At 41.8% G+C, this 21694-nt stretch overlaps 1 protein-coding gene across 2 annotated transcripts in view; it reads right to left on the bottom strand.

The window, feature by feature from the left end:
• ASTN1 (astrotactin 1) overlaps positions 1 to 20443 on the bottom strand; it is a 516497-nt gene extending 496054 nt beyond the window's left edge. For both annotated transcript variants that reach the window (XM_066597485.1, XM_066597486.1), the window contains exon 1: positions 19590 to 20443. In XM_066597485.1, the coding sequence (XP_066453582.1) occupies positions 19590 to 19863 (274 nt within the window). In that variant the 5' untranslated portion in view covers positions 19864 to 20443. The remainder of the gene's footprint in view (positions 1 to 19589) is intronic.
• Between the last annotated feature and the right edge of the window lie 1251 nt (positions 20444 to 21694).

Below are 21694 nucleotides of genomic sequence, written 5' to 3'. Positions count from 1 at the left end.
GAGTATGGGATTGTCTAGATTGTTTTTATTCTCTATAGAGGGTATGCCGGTGTTCAAGAAATACAATAATCATAAAACATACAAAATAGAACAAAATTCTCAACTCTAGAGATTCGGTGCTTATTTTTTTTTATCCTCAACTTTTCAAGGTCACAGGGTCATGGAGAAAATCCTATGTGACGGCATGACGGCCGCAACACTGTCACAATGCAGTGTCAAGTTAACGGTTTCTACATTTGTATACTAGAAGCTAACATAAAAGCATCTTAGTGCAGTCATAAATGACCAAATATCTTCAAAATGTACAATAAATAGAGACTGGTGCAAAATGTTAAATATTACCATTTCAACTTTTCTGGCATATCCACATCAGTTAGCTGCAGGTTCCACAACGATCTCGAGTTGTGGCTACTGCTGCCCCCTACTTGGCTGCATGCAATAGCTAGGGGTGGTTGGGAGCTATGCTATTTCCGTAACTCCTATAATAGTCAATGGGAAATACAGAAACAGCATAGCATTGCCAGTGATGATGTTTCCACAACTCGGGACCTGAAAATGTCACTGCTCACTGTGCTATGCTATTAGCATAATTTCCATTGACTTATATGGGAGTTATGTAAAACTAAAGCCAGGAGATGTTCAGTTGTTTATATCCCCCCGACCACCTCATATACAGAAGTGGTCCCTGTTTGACAGAAATGGAAACACCCCTTTAAAAAAAATTACTTCTGCTTGTTCAAAGCATACAACACCATCCATAGAAATCAATGGACTGATATGGACCTATATGTGCCTCCGATTTCATGTCCCTCCAAGAGGTCCATCTGGGGAAGCTATTCTTCCCTAGAAATATAATAGTGGCATAGCCATAGAGGTTGCAAAAATAATGGGCTCCTATGTCTGAGAAACCCAATGGCGCTTGTAATATATAGGTGCAGAGGCTGTATGGCTCCTTATGGTCCTTTTACACAGACCTACAATCAAGCCCAAGTATTCCTTTGAACACTCCCTTGCCCTACAAGGAAAAACTAGAATCAATGGGATGAAACTGAAGAGACACAATTTAGATATTAGAAAATACTTTCTGACAGTGAGGGTGATGAATAAGTGGAACAGGTTGACACAGGAGGTGATGAGTTCTCCTTCAATGGAAGTGTTCACTTTGGACAAATATCTGTCTGGGATGATTTAGTGAATCCTGCACTGAGCAGGGGGTTGGACCCGATGACCCTGGAAGTCCTTCCAACTCTACCATTCTACAATCAGTACAGAGAACAATTATCAGCCGATGAATGAGCAAAGGCTTGTTTATCGGCTCAGCTTATCTATGCAAGTATAAAAATGCTTGCTGATCGGCAGTATATCTCCATGTATGAATAGCTAGATGTCCTATACAGCTGACCTATAAGAAAGAGCAATTGTATGAACGGTCGTTTGTCCCCGTAAGCCAATTCTGAGCCTGCATAAAAGAAAATGGGATGACTGTGCATTTTATATAGGGTCAAATGTCAAAGGACCATGTACCTAAGTGGCCTTCAGGTGCTGTATGCACAGAAATATTCTCCCCTAGAAGCAACGCTTCCATAGAATACCTTCGTACATACACCATCCAATGAATATTTTTTCGAATACTCCATCATATGCCTCCATGTGAAATCAGCCCTACTATATACAGTAAAACACATAGGGTGGAACATACCGTTATTGCAAACTGGGCGGTAGGCACAGATGTGGTTTCTAAAAAACCTTCAAAGTACATATTTAAAATTAGCTGAATTTAATAGGAGATTCCAGGATCTCCAAATATTTTTAGAAACCATTGTAGATGTTCAGCATGTAACACCAGGCCATATCAAAGCTGATAAAGGCATGCTTAGGAAATAAACCACTGACTACACACAGGCCGAAAATAGGATAGGATAAGTTAGAATTAGGAGCACAGCTGGAACGTCTTATCACCACAAGATAAGTACTCACAGCGGAATTACTATAATAAAAAATCTTTAGTGGAGTTCATTTATTAAAAAAAAAATAGAAAAAACACATGTAGGAACAATAAAACCTAGTAAAAAAAGAGAGAAAGGTTGTAATGCTCTTAGAAATTAATTAGAGGTTTGTTATTGTTTGTTAAACGATCTAAAAAATGGCTTGGAATATTCTTGATTGCCGCGTTTTGTGGCCACATTCAGTTCTATTATTCTGAGGGTCATTGGTGGACAAGTGGAGCCCTGGGGGATGCAGACGGCCCTTGTATGCCTTAGCGGATGCCTCTGGCTCCCCTCCGGCTTTCTCCTACATTAGTTTTCTGCCTGTATACTACATTATCTTCGGACCTCATAAAGTAAAACTTATTACAAGTTTTACCTTATGGTGTCTATAACCTCTGATCTGGGGAGGATTAAGTTGAGTTACGAAGGAATTTTGGTTACTAGAGATATCTGTGGCATATTGATAAGTATAATGCTTGATTGGTGGGGCCACACTACAGATCAAATATGGCGGGGGGGAGTGGGGCGTAGGTTTAGGATGGCACAACAGCTGACAGATGGAGACGAATGCCAGATTTTTATTTTTTTTTTAATATAACTTTTCTGAACTTCTAAAGGTTAACTTTTCTCTCCATAGAAGGGTAGTGTTAATGTAAAGGTTTTGCAAGCTGAATCGGGGTATCACATAACATCTGTTTCTCGATTGGCACTTCCAACTCTCTTCAGTCCTAGTACTGTATACTTTATCTCCAGAGGTCCGCACACGCACTATCATCAGGGCCTCAGTTCACCGCAGATGCCAAAACACATCAAAATCTACTGCACAGAATGCTGTACATCATTCTATACAATGACTTATCTATGGCGTGTAGCCTTTCCATAAAGTGCATTGCCATTCCCGGTACATATATATCACTTGGGACCTTCCTAACACTTAACCAGTGAATGCCAGATACAAACATTACATAGTAAGCCCTCAAGCTAACGGTCACTTGTGTCTATCATAGTCTGTAAAGTCCAGAGAGCGTGTACACAGTCATTAGAGGTCAGCCTCATGTATCTAGCATCTTTGCATCCGGGTCCTGTGCGAAAAAGGAGCTTCCCTCTCCTTCCATGCCACCTACTCTGTGGCCTCTAAATTCCTTTTTATGCCCCCAAGTTGACCGCCTGCATCATGGGTGGGTAGGACCTAGGCAGGGCCTACACCCATACCGTACATTTTTCCTATCATGGGGGTGTTCTTCTGGGTCGTCTTCTTTCCAACCTATAGACTGTAAAGCTGGACATACAATTCATATAGCTGTCAGCTGTATAATCGTGCTAATAAGTCCTCGGGTTTCAGGGTTTGGTCCACAGAGGGTACAGCGGTCATAGTGGCTACCATTATTTCGTCAGGGTAGACCGTGCTTACCAGAACAACCATGAGGTATCTCTGGTACCCAGAATCAATGTGGGAAAGAGAAGTTAATGTCTTGAACTGTAACTGGCCTTGAGCACACCTCAAACGTAACTATGGCAGCTCTCGAGACCAATCTGCCAACCACATTCTAGATGCTGTTCAACTTAATTCAACACACGATACGAATAGTTGCTTTGCTGGTAGGCCACGTAGCTGGCGTTTTGCATATGGCCCAGATGTACTCACTCCAATCTCTCTTATTTTCCTAGTTATGATAAAGTCTGTAAGAATCTTTTTGGGTGCAGTGAGACAGTTTCGGCCCAGCAGGGGCTTTGCGGTAGTCACCAAACTTTCTGCAGAATGCATTCAACTGTAGACGTCTCACTCCAACTGCTATCTCATATCTGTGCACTAGTCATAGGCCCCTTATCCTCCTTTTTTAGCATTCCATCATTTATCCCCATGATATAACACAGGTAACAGGCTGCATCAGCCCCCTGCTTAAAGGGAACACAACAACAATAAAATACTAAAAGTAAAAAACCTCTTACACATTACAAAGTAAGAGAGTTTCCTTACTCCCCTTACACTTGTGTGGCCAACAGCCAACAGCTATCTCTCCCGCACCCCCCATCCCCAACCCATACACTTGCATGTTCAGCTTGGTTGAGCATGCTTGTGCTCAGAATGGGGAGATCCTCTGCCACCTCTGGCAGTGGCTTATCTCCTTAAGAACAAAACAATGTTATAATTCAAATACATTTTTGATGGTCGGCTGGTCCCATCAAAACTGCCAGGCTTAGGCCAACATGGATTTAATGTGTATGGTCAACTTAAAAGAGTAGCAGAGGAAGTAGAAAAACACATGACTGAAGGATCATACTACACATAGGGTTTAATTGTAGCCTGTAACCATGGCGACACATAGGTCTGCATAGGAAGTGTATACAGTACTTCTAACTATTTGAAATTCCTGCTAGGGCTCATGCGTATTGCCATATTATGGTTCCATACAACTTTCATGTTGTACAGAGCCTTAACATGGCACTCACAGACTTTTTTTCTGTAGTCCTTCTATACTTCAACATGTCTCGAATATCATACAACAGCATACTTTTTTTTTCGTTTCTGGCAACATTTCCTAAGAACAAGGCACAAAAAAAAATTGTGCAATGTTCCATAGGATGTTGTTTATCGAATGCAATGCTTCTAGAGGCTCTATTATATAGCGCAGCACGGGCACCATGTTGTGTGCATGAGACCTTAATCCACATTTAACAACAATGGCTCTTTTGACAAATCAGCAGGAAATCACCTTTTTGGTTTAGCGTTTTCAGGGTTCAATGCAGATATATAAAGTGACGGCTTAGATGATAGATTGAAAGAGTGGAAATGATTCCCGACAAAAAAAGAGACCCCTATTATTTTCATGATCTGTTGGCCTAGAAGAGAGCAAGAATAAGACCCCTGGAGGATGCCAATTTATAGAATACGTCTCATGCATCCAAATATTGTGTACTGAAATCTTGGGAAAATATGGAAATATAAGAAACCAATTTTAATAAAGTTGTTTACTTTTTCTAACTTTATTTGCAGCCAATCTGTAGGTGGAAAAAGAAAGTGCAAAGCTGACTCCCGGACTGAATGGCAGCAAGAAAGAATTGTTCTAGTTCAAGGAACGGCATGATGTGCCTGTTAGTGATGTATATAAGCCATGACAGGGCCTGAAGTGGCACTGTCTGCAGACTGTGCTCTTCATTAAGAAGAATACCGATATAGATAAAGGCTAAGAATTTCACTCCGGCTGTTTAGCTGAAGCCCTCTGGAAATAATTGTGCTGCCAGGAGAGTCTGTCTCCCTCTTAGTTAAGTGGTATTTCTATTGTTATTTTTGACTATTTTTGTACAAGTGCTACAAGTCAACTCACACGTATAAAGTAATGTGTAAACTCTGCAAATTGATAGAAATGAGATATGTCATATACTAGTCAACTCCCTGTATGCTTCCAATGCCAATCACAGCCACACAATAGAGGTACTGTAGTATTTGCTGCCAACATGGAACTAACTGTAATGGGGGTTCTCAACTGTGGTTCCAGTACATAGGGTGCTGAGAGATAGTGGCAAGGTGACGAGTAAAGAGACTCTCACCTGGGATAGTTGTGCTCGTAACATAATACGCCACCAGACCTGTCAGCTGCATCCACCTCCAACCAGACAATGCAGAGATTCCTGTGTATGAAGCCAAGTAGAAGAAGAAAGGGAAGGAGTCATGGCGTGCTTAAAAGATGAAGTCAGGAGCAGGATCCATGAAGAAGAACCTTTCGGCCTCATTGGGGTTTTTTGCATTCCTCTGGATCAACAAGGGGAGGTGTAGAAGCAGGCTGAACTAGATGGACATTGTCTTCTTTCAGCCTAAGATACTATGTTACTATGTTTATTGAGCAACGCATTACAGCATCAGATTGACTCGAAAGACATTAGTCTAATGTCGAAACACGTTGCCCACTAAACTTTCTTCTTCATGGATCCTGTTCTTGACTTCCTCTGTCTAGTGCACCGTCACTCCTCCCTATTCATCTTCTCCTTGGCTCATCTATGGTTGGCCTTCTTAGGACTAAGAACTACTGTAGGACTAAGGCTCTGTTCACATCATCCTATATATGTTCAGTTTACATGTTTGAGCAGTTGTGTCGAATATATGCCGCAGACATATGTAACTGTATATATATATATATATATATATATATATATATGCTGAGAAGATGAAAAACTTGACTATCTAGAGGAAGTCGTAAGAAGCTAACTAGTGAAACGATTAATGACAAGTGAACCCCTTTTTATGAAGTTGCTCATCTTTCCTTGTAGAGTAAACATTTACAATTATCAATGTAGAAGTGATTTCCTTTGGCCGCCCATGACACATCCTCTAACTCACCGACATTCAGTGTTCTGGATACATTTACATTTGCTTCCATCACACTCAATGGTGTAACATGTAGCTACTAGGTCCTAATGCAAAATCTAGGTATAAAGGTCACTAGGTATAAAGCTTAATTTATATTACTAGTCTCCTAATATAGGAAAGAGAGCCTTTGTAGTCTCCTTGAGGCTCCAGGGCCAGGGTGCAATCACATCCCCTGCACCAACTATAGATCACATTTTCATACAGTACATTGACTGTCATTGTAAAAGAAGCATATGGTATATCATTATTGCAGCATCGAGTTATATTGAAAGTGTACTTAACTGTGCTTTTTAGTATAGTTGAAAAAAGCTACTGACATATGCCAGACAGACGGTTGCCAAAAAGACACTACTTGACATTCTATTGGTCAGTGGAACTTTATGAGTACGTTTAGAAGGGAAATACAAGGTATATGTCTAAACGTAATGTGAACAAAGTCTTAAGGAAGGGTAAACAAGACTGAGGGCTTCATCAATCTACTACAATGTATGGGAAATAAGGAGCGGTGCCAAGGAGTAACAGGTCATGGGATGTATTAGTGAGACTTAACACTAGCAGAGGACCTGTTTTTTACTTCTAAACATTTCTCCTATAGAAGAGAGTAAATTTGAATATGTTGTAAAGAGAATTGAAAACCTCAAATGATACACGTAATCACTAAGTACTTATCTCTCTATCTCTAGTTTTCTCTCCTACTACTGAATCTCTGAGAGCCATCCACTATTACTTATGATAATAGGCACTGCTATTGGCCAACATATGGGACCTAAGGGCATATGTGATATACAATCATTCTATGATATTTTGGAGCCTAGCTGTAGGACCTACTGTAACTAGCTACTACCTGTATGCTTTGAGGGCATTTTAAATGTTTCTATACTTCATTCTTGCTAATGCATAATTTTATTGAGCACATGTGATCATAAAGAGCCAATTAAAGGGGCTGTACCAGAATCACATGTTATCCCCTATCCACAGAATTGGGGATAACTTGCTGATCGGTAGGGGGTCTCAAGAACACCGCTTCCAAGAACAGTTCCATGTCCTTCGTTCTCCTCAATGTAGGCTAACTGCACCGCCTGCAGTGGGGTGGAGACTTAATGGAGTGATGGTCCCATAAGCTGCTCCATTCATTTTCATTTTGGACCTATGGGAGATAGCTGTGTGGCAAGCAATCAGATATTTCCATCAGCCCCATTGAAATGAATGCAGTGACGGCTGCACATGCTCAAGTAGAGCTCCACTCATTCCCTCACTGCACGACCCCACGGAAACAGGCAGGGGTGGACACATGACCCTCATTCTCAGGACCGGTGGGGGTTTCAACAATGAGACCCCCATTGATGAGAAAGTTATCTCCAATACTGTGGACAGGGAAAAACATCTGATCCTTATACACCCCCTCTAAGGAAGAGTATAAGACAAAGCGGCTAAAAATAAGAATACATATTTCACAATTTCATCCTCCATTGACTTATACTGAATGCAGCAAATACAGCTCTGGAATATCGAATTCACCAGTGGATATAATGCAGACACAGCAAATTTTCTTCTCGAGAGGCAATGCATTGAAGGCCATAGAATAATATTGAAACAGAAATGAACCATTGCCCTTTTGAACCGATACTCTCCTTTAATGGTATCCTGAATACATCCCTAGTTATATAATGTTACCTTCCCATTTATCCCAGTACCATCAGCTATGACCGTATACCGAATTTATCTTCATCATTTATTTACAAAAGATTGGTCATTTTAATTCTTCTGGTTATTTTTCTTGATGAGGCCCGCATGTGTTTATTTTTAATTATGTAATGCTAAGTAAATGTCACATAGAAAAAAAAAATGTGAAAAAAATCATGAATCATCTATATATAGAAGTAGACATATTATTCTGAATAATTTATGAAGGAAGTGAATTATAATGTCATTTCATAACTTAATATTCCGAGCAGAAGCTGTTCCTGCCCTCTTAGACTGTCTCATAGACGTTGCTACTATTCCATGCTTCTTTCAACTGCTTTTATCTTCCCTTAGTTGAAAAAGTTAATTTGCATAGACAGTCAATGATTTGCCATGCTTAAAAATGTAGGCCAAGCATACCTGTAGGCTGCATACACGTATGAATGCAGAGCTTCTGTTTCACAAATGCCTGCTAAATGCACAGAGCAAAGCATCAGCCAAGGCTGGATACATATCGCCTTTGACCTGTAATCCTGTAAAAAGCTAGATTTGCTTCCAGCAAAAGCTAATAGTGAATTTTATTTCTACAAAATTGACTCTACATCACTAAACACAATGGGGGTGGTGGGGGAAGGGGGGTGAATAAACATAAACAGACTCTGGAATATGAGAAGTTGTGACGAGTCCCCGGATCTCCTCTCCAGGTGTCTGGCGTTCTCTTCCAACTCTATTTCTGCATCTTCAGTTGTGCACATCTGTCTACTCCTGGTCTCTTAAAGAAGGGTCCTTGCTAATCACCCCTGACTCTAGCCAATGCCCACTTGACCCCAAATGACTTAAAGACCTTTCTCCCAACATTCTGTGCCTAAGCAATACATCTTTTTGGTTCCTGAGTCTTCAAACTTGTGTTTGCTCCTATTCTATTTGGTATCAAATCAAGTTGTCTTCTAGACCTTGTCTACTTTTTGCCTCTCGTCGTGACCTTTTTCTGTTCTCAACTCATAACCTAACTCTGACTGCCTTGATCCATGCTCCATTTGACCACAATTTCTGCCTGCAGCCTTGGTGCTATGGCTTTGGTGACTTCTACTCATTTTTGTGTCAGCTCTTACTAATGGAGAGCACTCTGAGGTTAGAAACATGGGGATTTAATGTGATAAAGTCTATGCCTACTTGCGGGCCTTAAGAGTGAAGAAAGCACAATCCCTTAGACTTTGCTGTTTGGTTTAGCCACCTGAAAACCGTTAGTGACCCAATGGATCCACATTACTTGCTAGCCATCACTACTGAATTTGGCCCTAATCTTTTGCCTTGTAGTTGATTTTTAACCCACATACTGTAACCGAGCATTAAAGAAGTGGCCCATTGCCTAAGGATCTTGAAGCTGAGGGAGTCAACCACATCCTCTTCCTCCCCACATAGATGATAGTGCCTGGTTGATGAGTGTCTTCTAGTTTACATCAACAGTAGAATGGATTTTTTATCACTTTATTGACAAGCTATGAGACACGGCCTACTCAGAATGTGATGACATCACTGATCCTTGCCCTGGAGCCGAAAATACCCATTACTCCACATTTAGTATGTTTGTACCGTTATTAGGATAGCAAGTTTATCGGTTGTTTCTATTTATCAGTTGGTTTAACAAGAACTGAGTACAAAATGTACTCTCCAAACCAATTAACTCTTATGCCCAAACTTCTTTTTGAGATTCCACGCTCAATATACTTAAAAGTTTCAAACAAATCTCCTGTACCAATGCATACTGTTAATATGAGGCTACACTCTCAAATGGGGAATTTCCTTTCATTTGGTGTATTTTTATTCATGACATTGCTGTGATTAATAGGAATCACATAGACATAATTGGATATTTTGCGTCGGTGAACAAAAACATCAAGATAGTTAAAATGATGCAACTCTCATGGGTGGAAATAACTCAATTAAAATGAAAAACAAGTGAAATGCCTTCGTAATAAACTCAACAAATGTTCATTAAACTTCTCACTGACATTTCAGACAGACTGATCCTTACTCATAATGAAGCAGAAGTGTATTAAAAGCTTTGCCTTTTTCACTCTCCTAAATTATAGTGTCTCACTACACAACATCCTTGGATAAGTTCTGAAGATGACCTTTCCAATCCACCAGCCAAAGTCATAGCTACTGTAAGCTTTCCCTCACCTGTGGCAACTATTTACTTTGCTGCTTTAGTCTTCTACCTAAATACCCTGACGGAGACACAGTGGATTTTTAATAGTGATGAACAAACTTTTGACGAGTTCAGTTTTGCCAGTTTGCTGAACTTTTGCAAAAAGTTTGGTTCAGTCTGAATTAGTTTGAAGTGTACTAGAAGTTCACTAAAACTCTTAAAACTGGTGTATAACCCTGTCCGAGGGCCATAAAAGCCCTCTACATGCAGAGAATGTTTTACATAGGTTTTATGGCTCTTAGACATTGTTATACACCAGTGTTCAGGACTATTAATGCTCAAACCAAACCAGGAGAACCCAGTTTGAGAAAAAAAAACTCGGTTCAGGATTGTACCAAATTTTTAGCAAAGTTTGAACCATAATAGGGTTCTACTGGTTTGATTCACTTAACACTACATTTTAATGCACCCTTCCTCTGGGATCCAGCACTTGCCTCACAGATCCCACCATCCTCTCACCTCCAAGATACTGTACGCCCCTTGAAAGACCGAGAAGTTTCATGACCTGAATGAAGCCTATTCAAGTCCAGAGAAAACTATTGGCTGGCAGGATTCCAAAGGACTTTGTAATGAGTGATAGAGATGACATACAAGAGCAAAGAGTTTCTTATGAAGTATGTAAATGTCGATATCTTGGTTTATTTCCATAAATACACAGCTGTCAGGTAGAGCATAATTAAAGGGGTAGAAGGGTGGCAGTTGCATCCATGTCCTGGTGCTAGAGAGATCCAAAGGTCCCTCTACCACACGAGAAGACACCAGTATGATAGATTGCACAATTAGGTGTTCTGTTACATATTTTGTAATGGCCCTAGAAGCTTCAAGATACTCCTTGATTGTGTTAGAAGCAAAAAGTTATCTAGATATGTTGAAAAGCTATTGTCCCATTGTCTTAACACAAAACCACCATTGTAAAGTTATTCAAAGTGAAAATAAACAACCCTGATAGTATGGCACACCATGATATCACATAGTGGTTAGAGTCAAACTAAAGAGTAAAGACGCTTCTAAGGAGAACGATTATCATTAGAGATGAGCAAACGTGCTCGTTTAGGACAATTATTAGATCGAGCATCGCTTTTTTCGAGTAACTGCCTACTTGGGCGAAAAGATTCGGGGTGTGCCGGGTTGGAGCGAGGGGTAGCAGGGGGGTACAGGGGGAGCTTTCTCTCTCTCTCTCTTCTCCCCCCCCCCCCCCCCGCAAACCCCCGCTCACCCCCGGCGCCCCCCGAATCTTTTCGCCCGATTAGGCAGTTACTCGAAAAAAGCGATGCTCGATCGAGTAATTGCTCTAAACGAGCACGTTCGCTCATCTCTAATTACCATTCAAAAAATTCTTTAAATGAATAAGAATGAACGATAATCACTCAGTGTAAACACAGCCAACATTCGAACGATGTACGATTATTTGTTCACTTATCGTTCATTTCATGCAAGCATGAAAATCATCGTTGGCTCATTCTTTACTCATTCAGTTTAAATAATGATCATTTAGTCCTTCTCATTCACTTATACAGCGAATGTGAATGACTGAACAATTCAGTGAGTGAAGAAGCCAACGATGTATCTGCCTGTATAAACAGGCTGCACAAGAGAACTGGTTTGCGCATTCAAATGATAAGTCATTAGGTGTAAAAGCACCTCAACCCATTTTATCTATCAACCTCTCTCTTCAAGTACAGATGTAGCAAGCATGAAGATGACATCTAAGGGGGTTGTCTAGTTATTGGACAGCATTACCCTAATAGCTGCAACTGCGTTAAAATAACAAAAAGGGTTCTACTTACTCCTCCTCTCACCATCCTCCCAGTGATTGTTATGGAAGATGTCATTACAGGAAGTAACCTGATCATTGCAGCCAATCACAGGCTGCAGTGTCTTTGCCCATTCAAAGCAGCAGCACTCACAATAATGCTAAGAGTTCACAACAGTGACCCTGCAGCCTCTGATTGGCTGCAACAGACTTCCTGTGATGACATCTTCTACAACAATCACTGGGATTATGACGGAGCTACAGCACTGGATCCCTGAAGCAGAGGATGGGTAAGTACTGCTGTTTTTGTTATTTTAACACAGTTTCAGCTATTGGAGGAATGTTGTCTGGTCGCCGGGCATTTTATGATATCTCAACTATAGTATATTACAGTGCTGTAAATTGAGTTATCATGATGTGCCATTTGTGTTAATGATTGCTATATCTGTATACACCTGAACACATCAATATCAGATATGACATACTGCACATACCGCATTCAGTATACAGAGAAAGGCATCAAAGGGTGGCTTCACACAAGGCAATGTGTAAAAACCATATTGCCGTAATTTTTCCACATGCAGGGCCAGTTGACATACGTGTGACAGACCCTTTTCATAATTTAATGGCTATGTAAACCTAATGAGGTCCAGGTGACCAAGTTTGACTCTAACCATTAGGTGATATAACGGCGTGCCATGCTATCAGGGTTGTTTATTTAGACTTTGAATAACTTTACAATGGTGGTTTTGTGTTAAGACATGGGGACAATAGCTTTTCAATGGATCTAGATAACTTTTTGCTTCTAATACAATACAATTTGCTTATAATATGTAACAGAACACCTAATTGTGCAATGTATCATACTGGTGTCTTCTCATGTGGTAGAGGGACCTTTGGATCTCTCCGGCACCAGGACATGGATGCAACTGCCACCCTTTTACCCCTTTAATTATGCTCTACCTGACAGCTGTGTATTTATGGAAATAAACACCTGAACAACCATATAATGTGAAATTGATTAAACTTCTCCAGAGTATGGGACCATTTCACGATGAATCATAGAATGGTAGAGTTGGAAGGGACCTCCAGGGTCATCGGGTCCAACCCCCCGCTCAATGCAGGATCACTAATCATCCCAGACAGATATTTGTCCAGCCTCTGTTTGAACACTTCCATTGAAGGAGAACTCACCACCTCCCGTGGTAACCTGTACCACTCATTGATCCCCCACACTGTCAGAAAGTTTTCTCTAATATCTAATCTGTGTCTCCTCCCTTTCAGTTTCATCCCATTGCTTCTAGTCTTTCCTTGTGCAAATGAGAATAGGGCTGACCCCTCTGCACTGTGACAGCCCTTCAGATATTTGTAGACAGCTATTAAGTCTCCTCTCAGCCTTCATTTTTGCAAGCTAAACATTCCCAGACCCTTTAACCGTTCCTCATAGGACATGATTTGCAGACCGCTCACCATCTTGGTAGCTCTTCTCTGAACTTGCTCTAGTTTGTCTATGTCTTTTTTAAAGTGGGGTGCCCAGAACTGGACACAGTATTCCAGATGAGGTCTGACTAAGGAAGAGTACAGGGGGATAATTACCTCACATTATCTAGAATCTATGCTTCTCTTAATACATCCCAGAATTGTGTGTTGCCTTTGACATCACTGCCGATATACGGCATATTTTATTTATCAAAAGGAGCAGAACTTTCTTTTTGAAACTAGAACCAAATCTGCAACTCTTCAAGTTTCTAGCGGAAACTTGTTAATATTTTATCCTGATATCAGCAGGATTCAAAATACAAACACTGCCGATGGGTTACATTCATTTACACATTTTCATTACCGATATCCTAATATACAGTATATCACAGAACTGCAATTTTCTGTGGCATAGACAAGTTTAAGGACAGATTGGATGCAGAAATATCTGCCACTGAAAATGACTTGTATCCATCTACATGTAGTTGTTTCTGCAGCATCTGCAATGCATTTCGACAAGTCCCATTCAGATAAGTAGAACTGCTTTCAGGGGCAGAAATTAGAGATGAGCGAGTATATTTGCTAAGGCACATTACTCGAGCGAGTAGTGCCTTAGCCGAGTATCTTCCCGCTTGTCTCTAAAGATTCGGGGGCCGGCGGGAGGCGGGGAGCGGTGGGGGAGAGCGGGAAGGAACGGAGGGGAGATCTCTCTCTCCCTCTCCCCCCCCCCACTCCCCGCCGCAACTCACCTGTCACCCGTGCCAGCCCCCGAATCTTTAGAGACGAGCGGGGAGATACTCAGCTAAGGCACTACTCGCTCATCTCTAGCAGAAATGTCTATGAGAACTCTGCTTCATGTGAATATACCCTAAAGAACCTGTCCCACTGGCCAATGATCTGGCAAGACTGTTCATAAGAACATTTATTTTCTCGATCATCGAGTCACATGAAGGTTTTGCCAATTACCCAATGAATGAGCAAACACTTGTTCTTCGAGAGAAGGCATTTTTTACATGGCACCAAAAATCAACATTGCCAGTGGGATATCTCCCTGCGTAAACTGACAGCAGTGAAATAGTCCTGGGGTCGTATAAACAATCATTCATCCTCCATACACATACCTTCCAACTTTTTGGACTGTCAAAGAGGGACTCGATGGTTCAGTGTGTAATGGATCCATTTTTCCATCCATATCCTTTGAATAGTTTTATTTACATATTAGGGGAAAGGGACATGTTATTTGTATAGCGCCAACTTATTCCGGAACGCTTTCCGGTAATTTATTTATTACTTCCCAGCAAGCTGGGTACTCATTTTGCTGACCTTGGAAGGATAGAAGGCTGAGTCAACCTTGAGCCGGTGACCTGAACCACGCGGGGATTGAACTCACAACCTTCAGGTCGTGAGTGAGAGCTTAGGACTGCATACTGCTGCCTTAGGAATATAAAACCTTTTATGATCCAGACTGTACTATATGTTAGAATAATATGCAAATTGGGTTTTCAGATACAGTTAGGAAAGTTTATTCATGCAAATCTGTTTCCAAGGTCAAGAAAAGGGACATTTAAGGACCAAACAGGGACAGAAAGACTTGGGCCAAAAACAGACTGTCTCAACACAAGAGGGACACTTGGGAGGCATGCAGACATTCTGAGTTGGCCTATGTGAAAGAGAGACCAAAGGGCATCCATACCGTTGATCAGAACTTGTTACGTGGCACATGCTGTATCAAGCCATGTAAGGTAACCGCTAGGGCAGCGCCACAAGAGCGTATTTTTCCATGTTTTGCACACGGAAAAATGCCGCTTGCAAAAAGCAGAGAATAGAACCCATTGAATTCAATGGGTTTATTCTCACTTTTTTTTGCACACACTCGCACATAAATATAGCTCTATGTTGTGCGCATAGGTACACATACGCACATATGTACATGCAGTATGCGCAAAACGCTACACAGACCCGCACCCACTGGCATCTCGTTTAGCTTAATAGCCATTTAAATCAGGGCACAGTAATTCCCCGGCCATGTGAGCTAGTAGAGCCTGTGCAAATACGCACAGTATTGTGCACTGGCACGGACGCAAAGTACATTCACTCTCTGCCCAAAAAAAGTTGCGCAGGGGTGAGCAGATTTTGGAGCAAGCTCGTCTGCAGACACACCTATGCTGGGTTTCACCGCAGAAATTTTGCAGTTTTGCCACAGCGAAATACCGCAAGATTTCCACAGGATAAGCACAGCTTCAAAACCCGCTGCATGCTTTTCTGTTGTGGCCGCCCTCCCATAGAGAGGAGTGAGGCCGCAACGGAAAAAAAAAATTGACATGCTGCGTCCCGGGAATCCGCATGGCAGCGCCGGCTAATGCTGGCTTTGCCGCAATGGATTGTCCGCCCTGTGTGGATGAGATTTTTGACAAATCTTGTCCACATGGCTGGCGAATGCCGGGATTAACGGTCGCAGGCGGATTTGCCGCATTGGAATTCCGCAAATCTGCCCTGTGTGAACCCAGCCTTAGGCTTCCTTCACAGGTTTTTTGGACATGTTTCTTTAGCTTTGTAAAAACACCACAAATTAATAATTTTTTTTACATGTAATTTTTGAGTGGCTTGTTTATACCTACAAAGGAACATATGAAAAAGTGCCTAAAATATATGCCTCACCTAGATGTGTTTTAAAATAAAGAGCACTGACCCCAAAAATACTCCAAGACTGAGGGTTCAAAAAAAATGCCCTATTTGTAGTGAATTTTATAGTTACTGTTGGCTTCAAGCTAATGTCTGGTGACAGAATTCAAAACGGAAAAAGAAATTCAGCATTTTTTTCTAAGAACGCTATGTGTCAAACCACCCTAAAGCATTGGTCCACTTTTCCAGCATACAAATGAATCTAGATGAAAGGTTGAGAAGTTTATAGAATTTTTTCTGGTACTGATCCTGAATTACAGCCTGTATCATTCTCCAGAGCTTCATTAACAACTTTGCAGGCTTCAGAGCTGAAATCTCCTTTCTTTCCAGCTCAATAGCTATACAGATTTGTGACTTGTGTTTTACCAAAAATATTCTTTAAATCATGTAATGTAATGTGACGTAAAGGGATACAGGAAAAACTGCTGCAATTACTCTGTATAATAGGCTGTTTGGAATGCATATTGTGACAAGCTTGATAGTTTTCAATAAGAGCAAGCTGAAGGTGAACATACCCTTAAAGGGCGTTTTTGACTTATAGAAAAAGACCTTAAAGGGCAGGAAATGGTTAAAATAAGAAACTAAACTATACTCATCACTCCAATCCTCCTCCACTGCTCCCATCTACACAGCCGGCCTGTGCATACATTGACCCTTAAGCCCCTAAAGATAGGCTTAAAGCTAACCTTGAAAACTGTGGCATAAACATCAAGAACTGGGAGGCCCTGGGCCTTTGAGTTCTCAATTTGGGCGTCAGCTGTTCCCAACAGCGCTGTGAATTCTGAAGAGGCACGAATGGAGGGCAAAAGCGAAAGGCGTATCAAGAGGAAAGCACGTCAAGCCAACTCTTGTCGTGACCGTCTTCCACTTGGAAACCAATGCCCCCACTGCAAAAGAACTTGCTGATCAAAAATAGGTCTCTATAGTCACCAACCACAGCAAAGGCCCCATGTTTGGAAGGCAATCACGCTCAACAACGAGTGATAGCCTATGACATTGGCCCTTGCCAATCATCTTCTTCATACACCAATGACCACTTTAGCTAATCACTGGTCTCAGCATTGTAGGGCTTTAAAAACTCTGGGGCCAGTAATTGGCTGCAGTGGTCACATGTGTATGTAGAACGTCACCACTGCGGCCAATACAAACACAGACCAGCGGTAGGGCATAGCAGTGACTATGCCTTATGGTCCTTTATACAGGAGCGATGATCACTCAGTGAATGGAGGCAGAGCGGGTCAGTAATCATTCTGGCCGCCCGCCTCCATACAGTAAATAGGCAGTCCTTCATAGATGAACAATTGCCTATTTACTCGGGCCGATCATCATTTGATTTTTATACCTGCCTAAACCGAAGGATGAACGATAAGCAAACAAATTATTGTTTGTCGTTCAGTCGCTGTCAACTATCCAGCAATAGTCTGAACAATAATTGGTCCTTGTAAAAGGGCCCTTGGTTGGGTATTTTCAAGCATTTCCTGCCCAATGTAAGTTATTTCTATAATTCAGAAAAATTCCCTTTAACTAACCTATAGTGCAGTTATGGGACTAACAACAAAGACCATGCGAGGGCTGCATGCTAATACCAATAGATCAGCACAATGCAAGGTAGAAGAACATTGGTCCAAAAACAGGATAAGTGCATACTAGCTGTAATGCGAATTGTGCCTGGGCCTAACTCGCATCAGGCAGCACATGGACACCCGTCCGTTTGCTGTCCGATATACATGGACTCAGCAGATTCATATGCATTGGCATGTCCTATTTCTCCTTTGTGAACTGGACAGGAATAGGACATGGCATAAGTTTTTACACATAGACCATTGGTCCTTGTTAAAAAGCGTCCATATATATAGCTACATAGGCTATATTGGGGACATGTGCTGTCCATGGGTCAACACAGACAATACATAGTCCCAAATACGCAAGTGTGCCGAAGACCTATGCTACACATATGTTTAATTTTAAGCTGGTCAAGCTAATCAGTAAAGGAGTTGGAGGCAACAACTACCTTAAAGAATACCTGCAGTTTCACTTTGTAGTGTCCCGCCCCGTTGGCCATTTTTGACTCCTTCTTGCACCTAAAGATGGCCCCATATAGCACTATATGGGATGTCTTCAGCTGCTGGAAGCAGCCAAAGTGCAGGTACTCTTTAGCTGCAATGGCAGCTTAAGGCCTCATGTACATGGAGCCTGTATAAGGGTCTATGGGATCCTATGCTTCTACAGTAGCATACCTCTATAATGTGCTGCCCAATGAAGTAGGCCACACTTTTTTTTTCTATTGGACTCATGCTAAGTCTAACAGCAAAAACTTCCAAATAAAAGTGGAGGCATATGGAAGAACATTACGACCCTACAGATTTCTATAGGTGCCGTATTAAGGTTCTGTGCAATTTGGAAGTTGCACATAGCCGCACGAGGCCTTACTGGTCTTCCACACCAGCTTTCCCAGAGTCACATTACCTCCAAACAGCTGAGCAGGCTGTTAAGATAGATAAGACAGAAGAAGAACTTAATTAAGCATGGCCTGATATATATTATTCGGAGGAAATGTTCTTTCGAAGTTTAACCAATGACGTTATAAATAGTTTCCTCTGTAGTAATGATCTCAATAACTTTATGACCCTTTTAGAAGTCACCCACCTGAATCACTTAGAGTGCAAGGAGAAGACATCTTGAACAAATGCATCCCTGTCCAAAAAGTTATGTTGTGAGTGATAGCAAGTGCACTTCTGAGCCATCTCGTCATGAATGAATGAGATATTTGGCCCATGTTCAAAGCGACCTAAGTCACTAATTGATCCTTACAGATGAAAAGAAATGCATTAGTCTCTGGGTAAGACACATATCATTTAGCCGGCGTTCACATCATCGAAGAGAAGATCTGCCACGTAACCTCCATCCTGCCATCAGTTGTACCCACAGAGGACAGATTTGGGGATAAAAAGATATGTGATGATCTTAAGTGGACATTTTTGTTTCACTTAGTCTGACCGCTGGACCAAGTTCTAACATCAATAGTCCCAATTTAACAAGCATGCCTGTGGCCAAATCTGATATTGCTCAAGACTTAGGAAGAGATGAGTTTTTTTCATCTCGGAAGTGCCAGACTTGCTCTTGTACAAAGACATCAATGTACACTACAGGACATTTGGAGGCAATTTCTTTTGGCACTTGCAAAATGACAGTAGAGTTGACATAGACGTGCATTATGACATTGCGATAGACAGTAAAGAGCTGCAATGAGGATGACTTTTACAGTGTAATCTACAGTAGTTTTCTGTTATTTGCATCCTGCAGGCCCTTGTGGAGCGCAGCACCTGCAGTGTACATTTATGATGAATGACCCTCTGCAATAGACAACACAGGTTCATGTGAGTTTGTAAGGAGTGTATCATGTGCTAGGATGCAGGTTGCACTCACCCAACACAAAGTAAGGCAGTTCTGTGTTCTCCAAATCATCAGCTACTGCGATCTCCCCGGGGAAGTCATTCCGGACAGAGAAGAGAAGCTTGGGCTCAGAAGCAGAGGGGCTATGCATGATGCTGAGGTCGTTCTCTCGGAGGAAGGGGAGAGCTGAGACCGTGATGCTCTTCATTTTACACTCAAGCTCCCTGGATGAATCCTCCTCTCCGCCACTTCTTGATACGAACAGGAAACCGGCTAGCAGCACCCAGAAAGCACCGGCAGGAGCCATCTTTAGTCTTCCAACACTTCCTATGTCTCCTAGCTGCAGGCAGAGAGAATCTACAGTATCTGCTCACGGTAACTATCAATGACCTCACATACAGTATCCACTTCCCCTACGCTAGCTGCAAATACGTACACACACAACGGTGGAGTCAACCAGAAGGGTTAAAAGAGTGTTGAAAGAGCCACCAACTGCCCGCACGCCTCACTACTTTGCAGATGTGCAGTCAATTCTCTTCCCACCGCCAATCTTCCGTATGACACTCAACGTACGAAAATCATTCTTGGCATTTGCCTTTGTGTCAGCAGGTGCAAGCCCATCTGATTCTACATCATTCCTTGGAAGTACACAAGCATACGCTGGTATCCCTATGTAGCACTCGTAAAATACAATGTTGCAATCCTTCACTGCAGGCACAAACACACCGACACATGTAACCCTCCTACCTGACAGTTGGTGTAACCCTTCACTGCAGAGATTCCCTCAGTACCTGTGCATGTCCACAATGTCTCCCTTTAACTCCTCAATGCACCTACAAGCACAGCATGAAGATGCACAGTTACACACACTAAACCACATCTGCCTATCACCTCTGCCCATCTGTCTTCCTTTATATTTCTTCCCTCCTCTCTCTTGTTCTTCCCCTCCCTCCCTGTGCCTTTCTTCCTCGCTTCCCGTCTCTCTCTTGCTAGGGTGAAGGAAGAAAGCCCTTATTTTTTCCCAGGGCACAGCAACAAGAAGCTGCTCAGTGCAATGAAGACCCTGAGCCCGGCTGTGATTTCTTTTGTCTGTAGGCAGAGGGGATTGGAGGGAGATGAAAGAAGGATGAGATAGAAGAGAGGTGGAAGGAGGGGATGGATGGGAGAGGGAGGGATGGATGGAGCGTGCTTCCACTGACTATATGCAGCATAATCCTTGCCTTTTACAAGGACTGCTGAATTCCAAGTGCAATAGGTGGAAGTCATTATACACTTCAGATGCTTTGTTTTTTTTTGTTAGCAAGGCTGAAGGTTATTAGAGCACTCGACTTTAATGTCCTTTCCTCCTCCCCAGACAACTTCTATCATATTCGAGTTCATTCTCATTCTGATGACTACTTGTCATTGGTTGCTATAGTTTAAAAGCTTAGTTCTGTGCCGTGACATGCAAAAATCACAAGGCATCGCAATAACTTTTCCATCGGTGATAAGGATAATATAATATGGCATACTACAATGTAGCAGCATGGTAAAGTATTAAATAATATAATATATATTTATTCTAAAATGTTACATTCATAATGGGACATAATATTTACAATGAAATGTATCAGATCTCATAAGTTATGAGCATCGGCGATATACAAAAATGCTCGAGTCGCCCATTGACTTCAATGGGGTTCATTACTCGAAACGAACTCTCGAGCATCACGGAAAGTTCGACTCGAGCAACGAGCACCCGAGCATTTTGGTGCTCGCTCATCTCTACTCATAACATAATACACTTATTGACAAACATAAATAATGTACCCAGGGAGAGATGTCAGATTGTTGCAAAGCTCTGAATGTAGTTATAGCCCAGGCAGATATGGGAATGATTAAAGTAATGTTCCAATTAGACACTGGGTCTTTCCATTAAATTGTTTCCCCTATAAAAAGGCTCTTAGAGGCTACTTTTCTGTAGTGCTCGTCTTGTTGAGAGATTGTTGACCACTGGGCTCCTCTACGATGCGCTACGAGACACTTTGCCCAGTTAGCAGACTTTGAGAGGGGGCTTACCATTGGAATAAGAGAAGCAGGATGTTCGTTTCGACAAAATGGCCGCCATCTAAGGCGTTCTGACAAAGTTTTTAGGAGGC

Source organism: Eleutherodactylus coqui, chromosome 3 (assembly GCF_035609145.1).
Source record: "Eleutherodactylus coqui strain aEleCoq1 chromosome 3, aEleCoq1.hap1, whole genome shotgun sequence".
In the NCBI taxonomy this organism is placed as follows: domain Eukaryota; kingdom Metazoa; phylum Chordata; class Amphibia; order Anura; family Eleutherodactylidae; genus Eleutherodactylus; species Eleutherodactylus coqui.
This window is presented reverse-complemented; position numbering and strand designations above follow the sequence as displayed.